The sequence below is a fragment of the Pipra filicauda genome, unplaced genomic scaffold (assembly GCF_003945595.2).
Source record: "Pipra filicauda isolate LSUMZ 115617 unplaced genomic scaffold, ASM394559v2 scaffold121_size3267253_pilon, whole genome shotgun sequence".
Taxonomy (NCBI): domain Eukaryota; kingdom Metazoa; phylum Chordata; class Aves; order Passeriformes; family Pipridae; genus Pipra; species Pipra filicauda.
In genome coordinates, this window is record NW_024103674.1 from 3,196,060 (window position 1) to 3,217,559 (window position 21,500).

The window sequence follows — 21,500 nt, forward strand, 5'->3', positions numbered from 1 at the left end:
AGGCTTTAGTGGTGATTCCCCCCCTCCACCACCCCCATTCCAGTGGGAAGCATCTAGAGCAGCACATCTGCAGCTGGCTCTAAATCCCAGCAAAGCCAGACTTGCTGACCCTTGCTGATATTAACCCCTGCACCACCAGCATACAGGGCTGGGACTTCTGGATGCCAAAACCTTCCTCCAGCTGAGCCTCTCCTGACACACCGTTTGCTCCCCATCAGTGACACTCCCATCACACCGATGACGATCATCCATTACTAAGATAAAAGGCCCAGCTCTGACTCAGATTATTTTGGGTGCCTTTGCATACAACTGCCATCAATAAACCACCTGGGCCTCACAGGGACCATTCTGACTTTGAACAACCCGAGGTCGAATTCAAACAAGCACAAATATTCTACATCCTCCAGGAAAGTCCTCCCAGTGCCCGTAACCTTCCCAGAGGACACTTTTGTGGTTTGGACAAGCCTGAAGGCTTTTACAAGCAGCTCAGATCTGAGCAGCCTCCTGCCGCCAAAGTCTCAAATAAAATATTAAAAGCCCCCAGTTTTAACCATCTGCCCCTTTCCCTGGGTGGCTGGAGGGAGAGTGTCTGGTTTCTCCCAGCAGCTGCCTGCCAGTCTAGGGCACAAGGACTCAGCACAAAAAAAGCTAAGCAGGAGCATCCCTTTATTTAGTAAAATGAAACACCCAAAAGTAGCTAAAGGGGCCTACAAGAAGTCTGGAGAGGGAGTTTAGAAAGGACATGCAATGATAGGACAGGGAAAATAGCTTTAAGATGAAGGAGGGTAGATTTAGATTAGATATTAGGAAAAAATTCTTCCCTGTAAGGGTGGTGGGGCCCTTTCCCATGTTTCCAGAGAAGCTGTGGCTGCCCTATCCCTGGAAGTGTCCAAGGCCAGGTTGGATGGGGCTCAGAGCAACCTGGTCTAGTGGAAGGTTTCTCTGCCCATGGCAGGGGGTTGAAACGAGATGAGCCTTTAAGGTCCCTCCCAACCCAAACCACTCCGTGATTCTACAAAACAGAATTCTGTGAAACATCCTACGTGTAACAGGCTGCCTACAACGAATTCCCTCACCAAACTCCGGGCCAGCTCTGCCAGCAAGGCAGAGAACCCCAAACTAAAGAGGGGAGTGCACCAGGGCCCGCTTCGCCGCGGGCTGAGCCCTCTTCCTCCCCCCCCTCGCAAACTCCCGGCAGCAGCGACGCCCCATCTCCACCCGCATCCCGCACTCACCTCCAGCGGGGGCAGGTCGGGGTCGAGCTGCGTGAAGCTGTGCAGCACCACGGGGCTGCTCTCGCCGGCCACCTCCAGCCTGACGCCGCCCCAGAGGCTCCGCGCCCGCCGGCAGCCCTCGAACATCCTCTCGGGGCCGGCGGGGACATGGTGCTGCGGGGCGCGGCGGCGGCTCACCATGGGCAGCTCCACCGCATCCCCGGCCCCGCGCCCCGCCGCCGGCCCCGCCAGACCCCCGGGCTGCCCGGGGAGCCGCAGCGGGGAGCTGGGGGGGGATGCCCGGGGCAGCCGGGGGGTGTCCGGAGGCGGCGGGCGGGGAGAACCGCGGCGGTGCGGTGCGGTGCCGTGCGGGAGCTCCCGCAGCAGCGGGGCAGGCGCCGGGAGCCCGCAGCCGCCCCCGCGCCGAGCCAGCGGGCTGATGTCACGGCGGGGCCGGCGAGGCTGTAAACCAGGCACTGGATTTCCTCCCGCAGCCTCCGCCCGCCCCGGGGGCCGGCCCGGCTCGGCTCGGCCCCCGCGGGGAGGGGGGACGGGGAAACGGGAGGCGTGAAAACCCCCGAGGCCACAAAAAGGGGCGGCGGGAGCGGGGCTGATGCTCGGGGGGGATGCGTGGGCGGTGCTGGCCGGAGGAAACACCGGGGTGTTAACGGGGGTGGGAGGGAGCAAAGTCACACAGGTGACAGCGGCCCTGGAGGAGGATCGTAAAGCACCTGGGGTTCACGCACCACCACCCAAAGAAAAAAAAGTACTAGATGCAAGCGCATGAATATTTAAGAGCACGTGTTTTCATCCGAACAGACAAGTTTTATCTCAGCCCATGAGCTCAGAGCGCTGCCCAGCCCCTCGCTGGCCACAGCTGGGCTTTATGGGGTGACAGGACAGGCAGGCAGTGTCCCCCGGGAGATGAAGGAATGTGACCGATGCCCCGCAGCGAGTCGGTGCCAGGAGCAGGGTCTGACCCCTTCCCCGTGCCAGGCCCCCCAAGCACCAGGGCACCTGAGCTCAGCCCAGCAGGGACTCAGGGAAAGCAAAAAAGGCGTGGGGGACAGCAGGGCTGCAGATCCCACTTTAGGGAACCCCCGAGCCTCCGAGATGATGCTGAACCCCTGCAACATAATTTTGTTTTCAGACGCAAAGAGAAACGGGGAAAACTGTTTGTCATTCATCATCCCCCTGCGCTGAGCACAGCGTGCTCCTGCCCTCCCCTGCTCTTCCCCTTCCCTCCTCACACGCTGCCGAGAAACTGCATCACAGGGTCCGGGCAGTCGCTGCTGACACCGCCAAAACCCGGACTTTTATGCCTCAGCTCCCTCCACAGCTGAAATAACATCAGCCTCCCAGGGCCTTCCAGCCCTGTGGCTTTATTTCCAATGAGAACATGGAGCCAAGGCTCACACGTCCAGCTCTTCCCAGGGCACCCGCAGCTCCTGCCCAGGCAGGAAAGGATTAACAAAGCTGCCAGGGATGTGACAGGCTTCAAACTGGAAAGTTTACCAGGCAGGAAGATGAGCCAGGACAACACGGGCTATTGTCCTGCTTATCTGGAGCCAAAGAGGGTCAAAGGGGACTTCCCGGACAGCCTGGGAAAGGGGAGCCAGCCCAACAGCAGAGCCTTGCAGTGCCCATGGCAGCCCAGCACCTCTGGGATGCTCTTTGATGGGTGACACAGGTTTTAACACAGCAGAGATCCAGCCCTGATCCCCACCCAGGTCACTGGAGCTTTCTCTGCTGCAGAAGGGTGTGATGATGCTCCGTGCAGAGGTGTCCCCAGACCCACTGACACGCCGTGCAGGAACCACGTGGTGCTGCCAGATGTGCTACCAAACTCATCAGTGGCGTGCATCACTTGGCTCAGGACATGCCAAAACTGGAGGCAGTGCCCAGTTCTCCAGCAGGCATCAGTGTTGCCTCTCTGGCCTATAAAGTATTTGGGAGGGAGATTCTGCTTTGGTGTTTGAGCCCTAGGGCAGTGTAATCATGGCGCCAGGCACTGCTCGAGTGCACATCACAAACAACAGCACCACTCATTTTCACTTTGGCAAAACCCTCCAGCTTCGTGTGACCTCTACAGAAAGATGCAGCTCTGTTTGATGGGCAATTTTCACCGGTCCCTTGGTTGACCACTAACGATGGTTTCAGGGGAAAAACACTTCTGATAATGGATAATAAATAATATAAGGCAGGAAGGCAACTGCAAGGGTTTAAAAATAGCCAGTCAGTTTCCTTTCTCCTCTCCTGGGAACCTTCTGGGTCTGAAAAGCAAAACACTCAAAGCGGGGTCAGGAGCCCAAGTTCAGGATGTTTTCTCAGCGTAACTAACCCCAAACACTCAGCCGTCAGGGGCAAGGTTCTTGAAAATCATGAGATTCAAAACAAATAACTTTTCAGAGCTTCTAATTTGCCTCTAAGCACACCCTAAGGCTGTTCCCTTCCCCAGCTGAAAGGCAACAGGCAGGATCACACCCTCAGGTTTCTCCCCTGCACCCCCTGAAGGTCTGGAAATCGTTGCAAAACGCAATTAATTTATATGCACGTGACTTCAGGGATTTAAGAAAATGATCCACACTTGGGTGACTCATTAAAAAAATATACTATCAATTTACATTTGGCAAACTGAGCAAAAAACTTTTCACAAGACGCTGATTTTTCTGCATTGATGTCAGCAGTAAATGTCCCATCGACCCTGGCAGGCCCAGGAACTGGGTGCTGTGGGAAACCCAGCACTTTGTGTCTTTCCACCACTCCAAAATCAGCACTTGGCTGAATAAATACAAACCCACACAGCTAGCACTGGAGCACCTACAGATCACCCATCTCTGCTCCTCTGCCACAGTCTCCAGGCTTTCCCTCTTGGTCAATAACACGGAGTGGGTAAATGCAGGCAGGCTTTTGCAAACTCTAAGCCAGTTTTCTGGTTTAGGAATCAATTTGGGTGAATCTGATGGGGTCAGGACCTGCAGATTCAGACTTTATATGTTCAGTTAATAACTGGACTCTGAGCACATACAGGCTCATACATGTGGGTCTTTGAGCATCCCCCTCATCTCCATCCTCCAGCCCTCCGAGCTCCTGCCTTTCTTCACTTTCATCTCACTGTTCTGCTGCTGAGCTGGGCTTTCCAGCATATTTCCTACAGGGCAAAACTGACAGTGACCCAGTTCTTGTGCTCAATATTTGCTGCAGGGGTTTTTTTCCCACCAAGCCACAGGCTGAGCGAGCAAGGCTGCCCCCTCCCTCCCCGAGCATCCCTCAGAAACGCTTCCATGGGGGTTGGTGGCATCCAGCTGCCTGAAAACACCCCAATGCTCCTGCCACCACCCCCAGGGAACGTGCTGGCACCACCTCAAAAAAGCCATATTTTCTTTGAGTCTCAGTGAAGCTGCAGCAGGAGACGCCAAGAAGCGAGAACAGCTGATCTCAGCCCTGACCAGAGAAGGCAGGAATCAGCCCCATCACCTCCAGCTGAGCCCCTCTGGAGCATCACACACCTCCAGCTTTCCCTGCTGGAGCAGCAAGGGAACCAGGACCCAAACCAGCGGCCTCTGACAGGAACTGGGCTGGTTTATGTGGGAGTTGCAACATTATCCGGCCTCTGTCCCAAGCTCTGGCACCGACTCCCGAGGCGCGTCTGTGTCAGGCTCCAAAATGGAGCCGATAGCACTTCCTTCTATTGTGGGGCTGGGGAAGCCCTTCTTGCTGATGTTTTTAAGGCACTTCAGAGGAAAAGTGCTACCGATGGAAAAGAATTATTAACTCAAGGTTAGGCATTAAGCCCTGGATCAAAATTTTTTGGACATCCCGATTTTAATTTGGAAGACTTCCATCTTCCACTGCCCGGGCTCGACTGTGAGGTTATTGTATAAGCAACAATAACAGTATAAAAATAAACTAGTACTATCTCTTCCACTTCAGGACGAAGGAAAAACCTCCAAGCTTGGGAGAGAAAGGAAAACAATGTCGCTGCTCTGTTCACACAATCTGTACATAGATGTCAGATTACAGCAACTGCTCCCAAAATTTGGGGACCAACAGATCACAGCCAACCCTCAGGCCCTCCCAGACCCAATTCTTGCTTGCAAACATGATCAGTGCCCCAATTTATCCAGATTGTAGGGGTGAGCCACCCACCACTTGCCAGTGGATTTTAGGAAGTTCTCTGCTGAGTATTTCAGATCCAGTCGGATCACTCGTTCTGCCTCCAGGTTTTGGGTGTTTCTCGGGGCCGTTTCCCGGCGGATCAGGCACTATGAACTCTTTGTGCTGGCAAGGGAGGAAGGCTGGTTCAGGCTCTCCTGCACTTTGTGCCCCTTCTGCCAGGGGCACCTGTTCCCCAGCTGCAGCACCCCCTCCTCCCCACAGCCCCCCATGGGCAGCTACTGATTTGGCACCGGGTTAATTCAGGAGCACAGCTCTCTCCTCCGTGCCAAACATCCAACACAGCAAGGCAAGCCCCTAATTACTGTCAGTTCCTAGCAGAGGAAGCACACCAAATCCCTGGGCAATTAGGATCTAAAACTCTCCATCCAGCTATTCTGTGTTTCATTTCCTGCAGCCCCTGTGCACAGCTGGGCTACGGCATCTCCTGCGGAGGCTGCCGGCTCCTGAAGCTCAGCGATGGCAATGCAATTATTCCACGAGCCTTGGAGACTCAAGAGCTTGCAGGAATATTTCTCCTCCATCCTACTCCCTGCACCATCTATTTGGCTGTAGTAGAATCATAGAATCACAGACTGGTTTGGGTTGGAAGGGACCATAAAGCCCATCTCGTTCCACCCCCCATGGGCAGGGATACCTTCCACTAGCCCAGGTTGCTCCAAGCTCCATCCGAGCTGCCCTTGAACACTTCCAGGGATGGGGCAGCCACAGCTTCTCTGGACAACCTGTGCCAGTCCCTCACCACCCTCAGAGCAAAGAATTTCTTCCTAATATCTAGTCCAAATCTACCCACCTTCACTTTAAAGCCATTCCCCCTTGTCCTGTCGCTCCTGACCCTTGTCCAAAGTCCCTCTCCAGCTCTCTTGGAGCCACTTTAGGAACTGGAGGGGACTCCAAGGTCTCCCTGGAGCCTTCTCTTCTCCAGACAACTTGTTAAATATTTGCAGGTGTTCCATTAGAGCAGCAAGTGACAACACAAACCTCTGGTTTTCAGGCTTTCTGACCTCTAAAAGCTCATCAGAACAAGGCCAACATGGGTAGGGACCAAGCCACTTTCTCAGGAAGAAGTGACCACAGCACACTTTGAGCAGGCACCTAGATTCCTTCACAGCAAGGCATGGCACAGCATTTACAGTGAAACGAAAGTACTCAGAAAAATAAAAGGCAAGATGTAACTACTAACATTAAAATATGCCCAGAAAGCCAAAGACAACAGGGTCCACGCTGTGAAAAGCACCGAGACAGTGGTGCTTACAGTGTTTTGGCAGGGGGAGGCAGGGAAGCAAGGACCAAAGCTCACCCTGAGCTCGTTGTTTCGAGAGGATCACAAGATACCCAGTGAGTTTTGTTGCAGACCATCCCCACGTTTAGAGGAAGCTGCAGCTGCAGCTCTGGGTCACACTCTTCCCTTTCCACGTGCTCCTCCACGCCGGCTCTGACGCTCCCCGGAGTGCAGAGTTCAGCAGGCATTAAGCTGCTGAAGCCTGACACGCTGCAGACACACCAGAGCTCCCCTGGTAAAGACTATTATTTCTTGAGCTGTTGGTCTTTAAAGGCAGCTTTTATCTCCCTATCACCTTTCTGCCAGAATGTTTCAGTCAGCTCTTTTAACAAATACCACCTAAGGTGCTTGTAACCAAAAGAAAAACAGGAAAAACATTTTTCTGTGTTGCTTAGCAATCAGTGTGTGACGAGTTCAAGCCTCCCAGGTGCTCTGTTATTGTAATTTCCATCCCTGCTTGCTTGGGCCCTCTGCATAACAGTCAGGGAAAGAAAAATCACCGGTAGAAAAGAGGAGAAAGGTTACAAAGCCACAAAAATTTGCAAGGAAAGATGGGAATGGGTGTAGCCCCGGAAGGTAAGGGAAACTCATTTCTGAAATCAAACCAGCCTTTGTCATCTATCACAAAAGTTAAATTACATAGTGAGATTTCATTAGATATTGGAAACACACATCTACCACCTGGGTGGATAAGGAACACAGCGAAGTTCTGGCTCTGCTCGCCTTTCAAAAACCCACCCAAGGGCAGGCAGTACATTTTTCCACTGATGACAACCAGCCAAAATGACATGTTCAGCTGAATCGTGTAAAAGGAGAATCGCAGAAACAAGAGGCTCTGGCAACTGATCCACAGAGAAATCCCAGTGGATAGGAAAGAACCCTTGCTCGGCAGAGCGCCTGTTCCTGCTCACCAGCTCCCACCCCAGCCCGTGTTCCAGCCCTGCTCTCACCTGTGCCTTCCCTGGCTGGCACAGGTGAGCTGTGCTACTGCAGGGAGGTGACAGGTACACCCACCTCACCTGTGCCAGACAGACAGGGAACTTGGACCAGCCTGTAGGTCCCACGCTCCAGCAGGGGAGTGGGAAGTCAGCTTTTATTCCAGCTGTCACCCCGCTGGCTCCTTTCCTGGGCTGGAGAAGGTGAGGGGAGGCTTCCCCCTGCTCTCTACCTGGGTGACAGCTCCTGCCAGCACATACAGGGCATCACTGAGCACGTCTGTTATCCCTGGGGACGTGCTCTGACCCCACACTGCTTGTTCTCCTTGGGGACAGGGATGGAGATTGGTGTCTCTGTCACCACCCCAGCACGCTCAGACTCAGCTCCCCGAACCTGACCAGCACCATTCATTCCCCTGTTGCTGGAATGACATGTCTGGACACAGGTAAGGGAGGGAATGGTACCACAGAGCTGCTAAGAAGTCCAGAAGAAAAGTGATGCCTCAGCACAAGCACAGGGAAGAAGCATATGGAGTTGATGCATTGCACGAGATTAAATTATGTCCAAAGGCCAGCTTAAACATGGAGCCAAACAGGCTGCAAGGCCCTGGGCTGCAGTGCTGAGCTGATCTGAAGAGCTACAGGTAGGAGAACAAATTTACACATACTACAAAGAGTTATCCCAGTATAGGAATATGGTGGAACAGATTTAAATGCCAGATCCTGGAAATAAGCGAAGCAACAGCAAGGTGTCCTCCACACATAACATTAATAACACAAATAAATAACTGAGATTACTTAAACTAAGAAACCCAGTTAAACAGGAACAAAGCCCCTTAAGAGGGGATATGAAAAGGCTGTTCCAACAATGGTCCTGTATCTCCTTTGACCGCACAAACATCAGGGAAAGCATAAATCAAAACCCAGACGCGTCGGAAAGCCGCCGGCGAAGCTGCAGGAAAGCTGACTTGATCTGAAGTGAGGAGTGAAACCTTGGAGCCAGGCTCCAGCGGAGGGAAGAGCTGATGTGATTGAAAGTGAGCAGCCAGGAGAGGAGCCAGAGGGCCCGGAGCAGCCGCAGGGATGAGGGAGAGGAGCTGCAGGAGGAGCTCCGGAGGAGAGACATCCAGCAGCTGGACCAGCACGCCCTGGTGCTGACACCACACAGCCCCTGCCAAGTCCTTTGGGCCAAATTCACCTCTGGGGCTGGGCTGGGACGCAGTGAGTGGACACGAAAACATTCTGCTTTAACAGCCTGAGCACACACTTACTGGTGTTGGCCACGTGAGAGTCAGGAAAAGAGGCTGGCAGGAGCTGGAAAGGGAAAGTTTCATTGCCCAGCCCTGAGCCGAGTATTGCAGAGATGAAACAAACAGTGACATGGCTGAAAAGTCAATTAAGAATTGGAAAAGTCTTTTAGTATTCCCAGGTATTGTTAGACCCTCAGACAAAGGATGTTTAAAAAAAAAAAATTATTTTCCCTTTGGTAATTACCACTTTAAAAGGTTTCCGCTCCGCATTGTTTTAGTGGGGGAAGTTATTCCAGGGCCTCTCTCCGTGGCCAGCACAAATCTTTTTGTTGTGGGTTTTTGGCAAGGAGGAGCAGTGTTCTTCCAAACAATACTGTATGCTGGTGGCTGAGGGCCAGGTTTATCCCTCGGTTACAGTGGCACGAATATCAACAAACTTGTCGAGTGCCACTGAGTCACACCGTGACACTGAGTCCAGCCACAGCACCGCCGACCCTCCCAACTTGTTACCTTCGAGCCCATGATTTATGTTGTTTTTCCTTCAAGTCTTTGGCTCTGGGAATCACGTTGAGTGCCGAAGGATTTCAGTTTTCATTAAAATGAAAAGGTCATCCCGTGAGCACTGAAACTACTCGTGTCGCTTCCTCTGGTTTTGTGTCTCGAGACCGTTTTCGGTGCCTAAAAATGTACGAACTGAGAATGAAAATGTTTTTGTGGTTAAGTGTTTGTAAGAGGCATCTCCCACGTGGGTTTTCTCGTGTCTAATAATACATGAACTCATGGTACAGATGTTTTGGGGCATTTACAAGATTCTTTTCCTCCTCTCAACCATCTCATTTCATCATACTTGCCCAGACTTAATTATCTGCGAGCCCTCAGCCAAATGCGTGAAGCAGGCCAGCGGGTTCAGGAGTCATCTGGGGAGAGAGGACACGGGCAGACAGACACCGTGGCAGCATTAGCCTTATTTTGGTAGGAAATTAGATTTTAAGCATTTTCTGGCTCCCCTAATTGCAGGGAAAACAGCGAGGAAACATGACCTGAGCTTTTGCAGGAGGGTCAGGGAGCAGACAGCCAGTGAAACGAGCTGCTCCCCGAGGGTCTCATCCCGCTTCAGCCAGACCTTCTGCAGCAGTGAGGCCCCATCCTGCCCCCGAGGAGCCTCTCCCACGGCACAGAACTCACGGGCTGATCAATCCATCCCCTGCATCATTTTTTTAATCTCAGCAGGGAACATTAGGCCTGTACCAGTGGTTAATTACCCACTGCCACTCACAGCAGGCGGGTGAGGAGCCGTGTCAGGGTTTCCATTACACACGGGCGCGTAACACGGCGGCACGTCGGTGCCACGCCAGCCGGGGCACGCACTGAGTCACCCTTTTGCAACAGCCAAACCCCCGGGGAGCTTCCCTTTCCCCCTCCTCACCCTGGCCTCGGTGGAGATTCACCCCCTGCCTTTTGCAAAGCTCCCTCCTGAGCGGCCTGGCAGTGAGAGGGTGGGCAGGGGGCACGGTTGGCACCTGAGGGCCCCTGGAAACGGAGGTTTGTTGTAGGTCTCGGATGGAGTTTGGGCCATGCTGCGACCAGCTGGGCTGTCAGCAGCAGCCAGGTCTGTGACACGTGGAGACTGACCCCGAAATAACCGGGGAGGAGGGCTGGGAGGACCAGTTCGCCCCGGTGAGTGCAGAGGCATCGAGCCCTGAGCGCTGGGAAAAGGTGGAGCTGCAGCCACTTGGCTCGTCTGCCTCCTCCCTTGCGCTTCCCGCATCCCTCCCGCCAAATAGAAAGGGAAATCCGGGATTTTCAGCTGCTTTTCATTCCCTCTTGCTCTGCACACAGCAGGGTGGGGAGGGATTAGTCTCCATTTCCTGCCTCCAGTCAGTTCCAGGGCTGCCCAGGCGGGAACCCCAGGCCAGGGGCTCCCCAACCCACGACCACGATGCTGCCAGACCCCACATCTCTGCAACAGCTGCCCCATCCTGCCTCCTGCTGCCCCCAGCACATCTCCCCAGAGCCCCCAGACGTGCCTCCCAGCTGCTCTGCTCGGTCAGCCCAGGCTCTGGCACCACAAACCACATTTCCCCTCCTTCCTCACTTGGTTGCAGTTTCTAACTTGTGCTTAGTTTCCAGTATGGGAAGTAGAAGTGCTGGGGAGGGCACTGTGATGAACGAAAAACCCCAGACTCTCAGAGCAATGCACGGAGGAACCTAAAGGGAGAAGAAAAGGATGAACAGAAAGGGGGCTATTAAGGGGGATTTTTGGGTGCTGCTTTCCTGGCAGGCGGGAGAACAAGTCCCCTCACCTCGGGTCGCCAGTGTTACTGGGGTGTTGCTCTTGCATTTGTTTCCCTGTCACCACCATCACAGCCAGATGCTACCAAGACTGTCACACAACTCATCCCAAACAGCTACTCAACACCTCTGAGTGAAGGGCCTGATCCTGCTGGCTGTCCCCTGGAGCTCAGGACCCAAATTAAAAAGGCAGGTGGCAGCTGTCAGCAGGATGGGATCGGGGATTCCCCACTCCCGGGCTGCCAGAGGGAGCAAAGACCTGATGTCCTGCTGCTAAGTGCTGCTGCAGCCCCAGCACGAGCCCAGAGAAGCCAGAAGAGGAGCGAGGACACGGGGCTGAGGAGATGCCTGCATGGGGCTGCACAGAGATGACCCAAGAAAACCAACAAATCAGCCTCTGGATGAGAACAGAACTTGGGATTCATAAAGTCAGGATTTTAAGTTAAGACAGAGGAAATTCCTTGCCATAGAGGCACAGAGGAAGACAAGCACCTGAGATGCTGCTCATGACCAGCAGTCATGGAGGTGATGCCTGAAAGCTGTGGATCAATCACAATACCAGGGTGTGCTCTGGGGCACATGCTGCCCTTTCCAGACCCTGTGCGTGATGCCACACACACGACTCCAAGAGCTGGGAGTCAAAACCCCAAATATCACACGTTCTTCCCTACCTGAAACTGAACCCCCAGGCCCCCCGGCCTGCTACAGTACAGCATTGTCAACAAACAGAGCAGCCAGGAGGAGCTGGGGAGAGCCATCTCCTTGGGGCAGGGGAGCCAATCTTTCCAGCAACGTTGATACCACAACAATGCAACTAAAGCACTCCAGGTTCACCTCAGACAGAGCCAACACCGAGCTGCATCTGGCTGTCCCCTGTCACTCAGGCTGTTTTACCACCTCGCACGTCCCACTGAAACCAGACGCTATTTGCACCTAAGCAGCATGTAACAGCCAGCACAGTGACCAAACCGAGCTGCTGCAGGACAGGGCTCCTGTCAGGGATGCTCCCTAGCACTATTTGAAGCTCCCACAGCTAAATCCAGCCCTACCTGAATGCAGCAGCGGTGCCCATCTGTGCTTGGCAGTGCTTAAACAAAAGCAAGTTGCTCTCTGATGCACAGGGACACCGGCGTGCTGCGAGGGGCGGGGGATCTGCTGGAGCCATGTGTTGGCTTTGAAGAGGTGCCGAGAGCCCCGGGGCACGTCGGGGCTGGCCGAGGAGCAGCGACTGTGTGTGACAGGAGGATGCTCCAGCAACACCACGGACCACAAGGGCACAGCTTGTGTCAGCAAGAAGTGGTGCCACCCACCTCTGCGGTGGCAGCCACATCCGAGGGCAGGCAGGGTCCAGCTCGAGGCTTTCACTGCATGTCAAGGCACACCTCTGCTTCTGTGCTGCCACTCTCAGCTGTCTCAGCTGCTGCACAGCCCGGGGCTCTGGGCTGCTGGAACGTGGGGTAATTAAATAGGGACATCTCTGATGGAGTCCCTGGATGGGAGATGCCCTGGGCTATACCTGTGCTCTGTTGTGACATTTGTGGTTGTAAATGGGGCAAAACCTTCATCCCTCCTCTGTTTGCAGCTGGCATACTCCAAATCAAGTGGCTGTATTGATAACAGCCTTGCCCCTGGTCCAGCCCCCCACTGCTGGCTGGATGCAGCACGGGAGGCTGTGCAGAGCAGGAATGGAACCACGGGCAGGAGACACCCACACCTACTGACTCACCACCTCTGCTTGGGGAGGGTGGGAGAGCCAGGGCCAAATTGTCCCTGTGCTCTGGCAAAGACCCCAAGCAGGCACTGAACACCCCGCCTTGGATGGCCTGTGCTCTGCCAAACCAGCCAGTAACCGGGATTTGCCTTATTTGAGCACACGTGGGCACCGGGCAGCACTGGCAGCACTCACAGCACACTCCTGCAACAGCTGCTCCTGCAGGCACTGCCCTGGGCCCTGATGCACAGTGACAGATGAGAGCAAATTGCACTGACGGGTCCTTATTGAATCAAACTGTCAGGAGGCAGCTGCTCTGCGCCCAAACCACCACGTGTTGGGGTGCCCAGCCCCGGGGTGTGGGGATGGAGCCAACTACTGCCAGCAGCTCATGGGCACCAGGACTGACTGTGCAGCTGCCTCGGCAGTGCCCGCAGCCAGGAGAAATGCTCTGCCGAGTTCCAGGGTCCCCGTGGCACCGTCAGGATGGAAAGTGAGAGCAGAGAGCGAGAAAGCTGAACGCGCAGAGAGGAGATCCCATTTCACTTGAGAAAGGGAAAGTGCAAGAGGCAGAGGCTCTGCCTCCTGGAGATACACATCTACAGAGTAAAAGCTGCAAGAGGAGCAAATTCTCACGTTGCCCTCAAACTTCAGACAGGGAAGTTGGTGCTGAAGGATGGGACGGAGGAGCAAAGAAACAGGGAAATGCTCTAGGAGGTCACCTTGAACATCAGTTCGTGGTCTTAGCTATAGATAGGCTATAATGCCACCAAAATCAGTGGCTTTACCTTGCTGTACACCAGTCAGGGATGTGGCACTGGGTACTTCACCTCATTTCCTCTGCAGTGAGCACTAGCAAGTACAGCTCCAGCCAGGCCACTTATAAAAAGATATTCAAAGTAGATTGATGGAACAATTACTGGAAACATTGGCTCCTTCTGCACTTGCAATAAACGGAGAATTAGCACTGCTTTAATTAGCAGTAACTCCATCGGGGCAGCAGGAAGAGTTGGTCGGACAATTCCAGCCCCTGTGGCAGTGGAGCACTGGTAAAGTGTTGGAAAGCACAGGGAGCTGTGGCACAGGCGAGGCAGCCACCAGAGATCCACTGGCGTGGCCAAGCCTGATCTGCTAGCTGTGAATGGGCCAGGCACAGAGGCCTGGTGAACACCACACGTCCCAAAATCTGCAAATAGGATGTCTCAGAGGCGATAGTGCTCAGGCTATGATGACAAACCCTCGGGCAGGATGAGCCCCAAGGCAGGCTGTACCCCAGGGTGCTGCATCAGGGTCTGGGTTTTCATTCCACTTTGGCAACCCTCGTCTGCATGACTGCATCAACACTGTCCTGCTAACTGCTTATTTGCAGTAACCCTGATATTACTGGCCTGGCACTCCCCTGGCTGTGTTTCACTTGTTTGTTCAGATGAACACAGGCACATGAAGAGGTGAAGGCTCCAGATGCTTTAGTACCAGTGACCCAAACACAGCAGCAACCAGTGACCCTTTCCCACATCCCTTTCCAGCCAGCGAAATGGTTCAGGCATCTCACCCAATTATTCCCTTACTGCCCTTGCAGATGAGAATTCTACCTGGAATTCTTTTCCCATAGTTTTTAGTTTTCTCCAAAGAAACTGAGTGACGATTCGCCGGAGGGGAAAGGAAAGTTTGGCCAGGGGCAGGGATGGAGGGATTTGTTGTTTTTGACTGCAACTGTGGTCAGGAAACGGTCCTAGTGCTCATTTTTAGCTCCTCCCTCTTGATAACATCTACCCTACACAGGCAGTGGAAAAGAAACAGCCTTTGATACAAGTTTGATTCTCGGCCCGGCCCGTTGGCAGCACTGTCATTTCACCTCAGGCTTCAACCTGGGACTGACACCAGCACCGACTCCCTGGCCCCTCTTGACTCCCAGTTTGAGCCACTTGACTCCCAGTTAAAGCCTTCCCAGTCAGGCTGCAGGAGATGGCGAGTGGCTCTGCCCCAGCCCAGTCCCACAGCAGGACAAGAGGCTTTGACCCCAGCTCACACCGTGGCCACGGGCACCGCTGCAGTTGTGACCCACATGCAGCTCCCAGGGGGGAGCTGAGCCCCCCTGACCCAGCATGTGAGAAGCACCTCCCTCCCAGCCACCAGGATTCAGCCTCCCAAGCTTCCCAAGGAAGGTGCATTCCAGCCCCTTCACAGTGCTGTGGACCATCCCTGCTGCAGGACACGACCCTCGAGTGCCAGCTGGATCCCTCGGGATCCAACAAGCACAGCCCTTCACTCCTTGGTGCACGGGAAGTAACACCATTCCCACCCACTCCCGCAAGGATTAATTAGTTATTTACGCAGCACTCCAAGGTGATACCGGTGCTGCAAACAGGAACAATGAAGCTGGAAATTAGTAGCTCATTACTGCTGATCTGAAAGTTCTTCTGTGTGCCAGAGGAAAACGTTTCACCCAGGATACCTGGGCTGCAATCAGCTAAGACACTTAAAGCTCAACCGAACGAGGTCTCAAATGCAGCAGGGAATAAGCCTGTGCCACAGCAAACCTGGGAACTAATCGTTTGTTCCCATCGCCAGCTCCTCCGAGCCTGGCTCTGAGGTCAAACCAAGCTTTTATCTTCTCCTGTATTTCAATATGCTGGGGAAAAAAAAAATAATATTAGAGGAATAAATTAGCATGTGAAATGTAATTTAACTAATTAGCTCGCTGGAGTGGAAAATATTTGCTAACCACTTTGAAGTCAAACCGACTGCACTTCTTGGGACATCACAGAGGAAAAAGGACAGAGGCAAAGATGGGGAGACCGCCAGGACAGGCTCTGGAGGATGCAAGTGCCCAAGCAGGATACTGAGATCTTCCCACGATCATTTCTCTTTTCTTCTCACTCTGTAGAGCTGCATTAAGTGTCCAAGTCGGAGACAGCAGTGCTGGGAGAGACCACGGCTGTGCTGCCATTTGCTGGACATTGCAACAAGGGGGGATTTCCCAGTGGTTTTCATCATGACACAGGGCTGGGTCAGCTGCTTGGAATCAGCCTGGGATGCCCTGAGATGCACAACCAACTCACCAGGCAGGAGGGATGCACAGGGACTGGGCAGCAGCATCCCACCGCTGCGGGACATCAGTCCCTCCCAGCCCTGCGGGCTCCCACTGGCAGGGAGTGGATATTGCCAATTAAGCTGACAAACAACGTGCCATAAAGCTCCATCATAGTGGGGAACTGTCTGAGATGCCACAAGAAACCGTTATATCACTTGCAACAGTCTGTTCATTGATTTCCCCATCTCCCAGATATAGAAACTGTTGCTCTTTTATTAGCAAACCTTTGGAAATCCCTCCCCGTAATAGCAAGAGAGGCAGCCTGGGCCATTTTGCAACTGCTGTGGCTGAATTATGAAAGGGAGGATTGACAGCCCCTTGGAAAGGCGGCAAGGGACACAGAAACAATGTGTCCTCTGCCCGACATGCACCATTGGGAGTAGCCTGAGGGATATGTCCCCCTTCCTGATGGGCACCCACTGAACACGGGCATGAGCACCCCATGTCTCTCCATCACCTCCAGTGCTCCACTGCCAGCTGGTGAAATATTCCCCAAAGGAGCCCCAGTCCATTGTTGGGGCAGAGCAGTTTTCCTGAATAACAGGAATATGAGATGTTGACCCAACAAAGTTGCTGTTCTGGGAGAACAGGCTTGAGCCAGAGGCTCATGTCTTTTGGGGTGTCCCAACCTGGGCTTTGCCTGGCACCCTTGCTCCTTTCTGACACCAAAGCCGTGTTCCACTGGGGATCCAGCCTGAGATGGGTCAGCTGTGTGCTCAGTGAATGAATGTGCAGCACTAGGAAAGCCCAGTTCTCAAGCCAGGCCTTCCCACAGCTATGGTCCCACTGCTGATGGAGACTGATGGACAGGATCCTGCACAAGAGCCCCAGGAAATGCAGCCCCCAAACTTTTCCCAACCTGCTTGCACAATCTCCAAGAAGAAAGAAAATTAATGAGCCTGAAAATCCTAAAATAGAGGGGGAAGTGCCAGCACGGCTCCCTCCCCCCTGCCCACGCAGCCTGGGGACGAGACAGCAGGGAGATGAGCAGGGACCTGCACACGGGGGTGGGTGTGAGACACCAAACCCTGCCTGGCTGGGGGAATCTTTCAGCTGTGAAAGAGGAGTTTCCCCATCACCCCACAGACAGAAATGCCACTCAGGATTTCCCCTCAGCACTTCCCCACCGGCCTGTGTGTCGCAGCAGACGGAGCCGGCAGCTCCACAGGGGTGTGGGACCCGCTGTGCCCCCGCTTTCCAGGAATGGAAAATGGAGCCTCCAAGCAGTGGTGTGTGAGCATGGAAAAGCAGAGCAGTCCCTGACCCACCTCCTGCTCACCAGTGCTGCCAGCCAGCGCTCGCCCCTGGGGTCTCATCCTGCTCTGCCCAAGGCAGGAGAGGGCAGGTGGTGAAAGCACCAGTGGACCTAGAGCTGGGAGAGGTGACCGTGGCTGGGAAACGTGAAAATGGGGATGTTGGAGACCAACTCCCAGTCTGACCTCCTGGCAGTTTGAGTTTCCACAGGAAAGCACTAACCTTTTCTGTCCTGCTCTAACGCCCCAGTGATGACCTGAGGGCTGGGGACACCCTGATGTGCCAGTTACTGACTGGTGTCTCAATGTAACACAACTCCCAGACTGGCTGTCACCCAGAAGCCACCACAGGGTTAGTAGGTATTGCTAAAAACCCAAGCACACCAAATTAAAAAAATAAAAACCAACCAGCACTAACACATTGCACAACCTCCTTAAAAAATATTTTTCTTTTCTACAAAAAATCCAGGAACACCATAAGCATACAGAGGTCCCTAAGTGACCCAGGCCGGGGCATTCCCTGTGCCCGGTCCCAGATGATGCCCAGGTCTCCAGCACAGGGAAGGAAGCAGGGAAGCCTCCACCTGTGTCGGGCAAACCCTGAGGATCCCCCGCGCTGCACCAGGGGCCGCAGGGAAATCCAGCACCAGATTGCACAGCTGAGCAGGAACGGATAGTGGCTGGCGTAAGCCCTGAGAAATCTGCTGCTTAGAAATCAAGCTAAAGGAGAATAAAGCATTCAGCCACTGGTTCACCCGCTTCATCCCGTGCTCCAGCCACCTGCCAGCGCCCGGCTGCCCTCCCTTCTTCCCGCACAGGCTGCAGGAGGTACCTGCGCTGCCCACCCCCGGCACACCCACCCGCTCTGCAGTGGCCCTCACAGGTATCCTCCTTAGTGCAGCAATGGATCCTGGCAAAGCCCCCGGGGTGTTTCTAAATATAGGAGGCTCCCTGCAAGTCCCCTGTCCCTGCAGAGACATTTGCAGGTGGCTGAGCTGGGGCTCCCCACCCCTGCCGGGATCCAACACACCGCCCTGCAGGAGAGACCTCCCTCCTCCCCGGGAAGCGGGCTCGTTTCTGTGCTGTCATTTCACCCCTGTAAGCACAAAGATAATGCTGAAGAGAAGGCAACAGTAACTGTGACAGATCAATGGATGGCCACCGAGAAAATCCAGATTTAAGGCTCCTGCAGTGACACTACACACCCTGAGCACACACAGCAAGAGCATGGGCTTTCCCTGCTCCAAAATCAAAGGAAGTTTTGCCTCAAATTTTAACAGCACCGGGATCACACCCAAACCCCTCACACAGGTGGGACACTGACCACTCACCACCCACCAGCTCCGCAAAGCATTGCCCCTATTTTGGGTTCTTCAGTGGCTTTATCCTTCCTGACACGGATCCGCGGTGTATTTCTGTGAGGGGCAGGTTAAGGTGACAAGAGGAGCCCTCAGCAGGAATCCTCTGACCCACATCGGGAAACCTCTGCCTCAGTGCTGCAACCAGCACCAATTTTTGCATCGTGGACCAAACCCTGTGCTTGGCTGCAGCTGCAGCAGAGGGAGAGGGCAGGAGCGATGCCCAGGGACGGTGACACCAGGCAGGGCAGCCACCGAGGTGTGTGGAGGCAGAGCTGAGCTCTGCAGCCGATTGCTGCCTCCCAGGTTTTCACACCCATCATTCCACAGTCCAGGGAAGCAGAGCCAGGACACGCAGCAAACACTCCCTTTTGCATCGAGCTACAACACGAGTCTTATTCCATACAGAAGGGCTTTCCCTCCCTCCCAAACCCTTCCTTTCGTTCTGGTGCCCTGAATTTGTGCCACAGTCTGCCTCCAAAACACACCGCTTCAGAGAGGAAACAGTCACATCTGGAGGCGGTGCCAGCTCTTGGCATCTTTAACTTCACCAGAAGTTCACCACCCCCGGACAGTGCCGGGGTGGGGTCACAGCACCTCTCTGCCCTTGCACACCCACCCTGTCCCCGGAGCCGAGCACGGGCTGGCGGCTCAGTTGCCTTCTACTTACATCATCATCCTGCACGCTCAGGGGGATATCCAACATGCACATCTGCACAGGCTGCACCAGAGCCTTCTGCACGTTGAACAAAGGTTTTGCCTCCATCTTCCCGGGGATGGAGGGGCTGCTCATTCTTCTCTCTCTCCTCCGCCGCTCCTCTCCCAGGGAGCGGGTCCAGCCCAGGCGGCGAAGCCGATTGGAGATCTCTCTCCCTGCCCGATTTTTGTCAGCACATCTTGCCAACAGCTGCTGCTTCTGCCGCTCTAAGAGGTCTTATTTCCTTCCTCGCGAATCAAAGAGCTGCGAGGAGCTGCACCGGGAGGCTGTGTGTGCGCGTGTGTGAGCGAGTGCGCCTGTGTGCGTGCGGGTGTGCGGCCGCCGATGCTCCCCAGCCTGGGGAAGCAGCCCTTTGCGGGCACACCACGGCACTCTGCCTTCCCCCCCAGCTTCTCCTTCCCTTCAGGGCAACCCCCGGCGCTGGCTCCGGCCGCTGCTTTGCACTGGCGTGGGGTTTTCCAGCCTCATCTACATGCGTGGCACTCGCAAACCCCGCGCATTGTCTCCGAGACACAACAGGTCCGTCCTGCCTGCTGTTGATTTCTGATTATGATCAAACTGTGTCTGCAGCAGTTGCAGCATTTCCCTCTGGCTGTTGTGACAGGCAAACAAGCAGAGCTGGAAGGATGAGAGGGTGTGAGACAGAGAGCATGAATGGCCAGAGCTGGAGCCTCCCCTTTTCTTTCCTTCTCTTCTCCCATTCCTGCTTTCCATTGTCAGAGGCAGTTTCAGCTCAACGCCTTCTTGTACTCCAAGGACCAGAGTGAGGCTTAAATAATTCACATCCAGAGAGTGCTTGGGAACCTTATGGCACTGAAAATGCAGTGTGGCACTAAAAGACAGTGACTGTTGGTGATGGCTTTGTTTGTAGGACAATTCTGCGTGGAAAGTTTCACCCAGGTGAGCGTGGCCTTTCCCACCAGAGAGCCTGAGAATCCAAACCAGAGCTTTGCTAAAGGGAATATGGCACACAATGAGACAGGTTTGCTATGAAGAGCATTGTCCTATAGAATTTGCACCAATGGCAGAGGTAGGATGAGGGTCTCAACACGGAGCAACACGTGTATCACTTACAAACACCTATCACACAGATGTTATTGCTCTCACAAACAAGAGTAAACCTGGGGCCAAGCCCGTGAGCCATCACCTCACCCTCACCAGCTGCAGAGACCGGGCTCAGTGACTGAGGGAAACACCCAGGGTGTCTCTCCCCGGGAAGGGCAGCAGCAGAGAAGCAGTTTGGTGGGTTCATCGATTCACACCCAGCAAGGGGAGTCACTGGGACTACCCGTGTACCCAAAGGAGGAGTTTGTAAAATGCCAATTAAAAGTCCCCATTGCCCTCAAACAAACAGGAGTTTATGACCTTCCATCTGCCCTTCATGCTGGGCCCAGCAGGGATGACATAAATAGGGCGAACAGACCCTGCTCCAGGCAGGTATTTTTATGTGGTTTTCCACTGCAGGCTGCAGTGGGTCCCACTTTGGGGAGTCTCTTGCCATAGGTCAGGGACGGTGCAGCTCTTTCCCGGCTTTCCCAAACCCAGTCACTGCCTGAGGCCACAAACCCGGCTTGCAGCAGGCCTGGGTTTCGGAGCAGAGCCAAGGAGCCCCGCTGAGCCAGGCATTCCTGCGGCATTAGGTAAGCTGGGCTTGGCAGCCCCGCTCTGCGCCCGGCCAGCGCTGGGCTGACTCACTCACACAGGAGCCAGAGCTGGCCGAGACAGCGGGGTTAGAGGGGTCTCACACACACACACAGACCCTTCGTGCTGCCCACAATCAGAGCTGGGCACCTTCCCAGCACACCAGGGCAGAGTGTGGGACAGCCGGTTCCAGACCGTCATTTTCTCAACACAAGGGGGAGAAAACCAGCCCTTACAGGCTGCGGGAACGGGAACTAATGGGCAAGCCTGGAACAAGACCAGGTTGGGATAAACACACCATAAATTTTTAACTAGAAATTAGACAAGATTTTTCAACCACCATGGGGCTGAGACGAGCAGCAGCAAGGACAACGGGGCAGCACTGCAGTGGCCCCAGGAACGGCTTTGCAGGGGAGGAGAGAGGGGAGGTTACAGCCAAAGCACGTGGACAAGGAAAAATATCCAGGGCCATCTCCCAGCTTCTGGCTGACAGCATTTTGGCAACTCTTTCTATGGCAGAGAGGTAGTGGCACAGGCCAGGAAACACCCTGGCACAGCCAGTCTCTGTCCCTGTCC

At 54.4% G+C, this 21,500-nt stretch overlaps 1 protein-coding gene across 6 annotated transcripts in view; it reads right to left on the minus strand.

Annotated features, from left to right (window-relative positions):
• RALGDS (ral guanine nucleotide dissociation stimulator) overlaps window positions 1–21,500 on the minus strand; it is a 58,540-nt gene that overhangs the window by 23,801 nt on the left and 13,239 nt on the right. For 2 of the 6 annotated variants that reach the window (XM_027739601.2, XM_027739598.2), the window contains exon 1: window positions 1,236–1,504. The exons of 1 other annotated variant lie outside the window; for it this stretch is intronic. In XM_027739601.2, the coding sequence (XP_027595402.1) occupies window positions 1,236–1,415 (180 nt within the window). In that variant the 5' untranslated portion in view covers window positions 1,416–1,504. Of the gene's footprint in view, window positions 1–1,235; window positions 1,505–9,367; window positions 9,395–19,235; window positions 19,529–21,500 lie in introns of those variants that run through there. 3 more of the 6 variants (XM_027739599.2, XM_039388417.1, XM_027739603.2) reach the window with 3 other exon arrangements.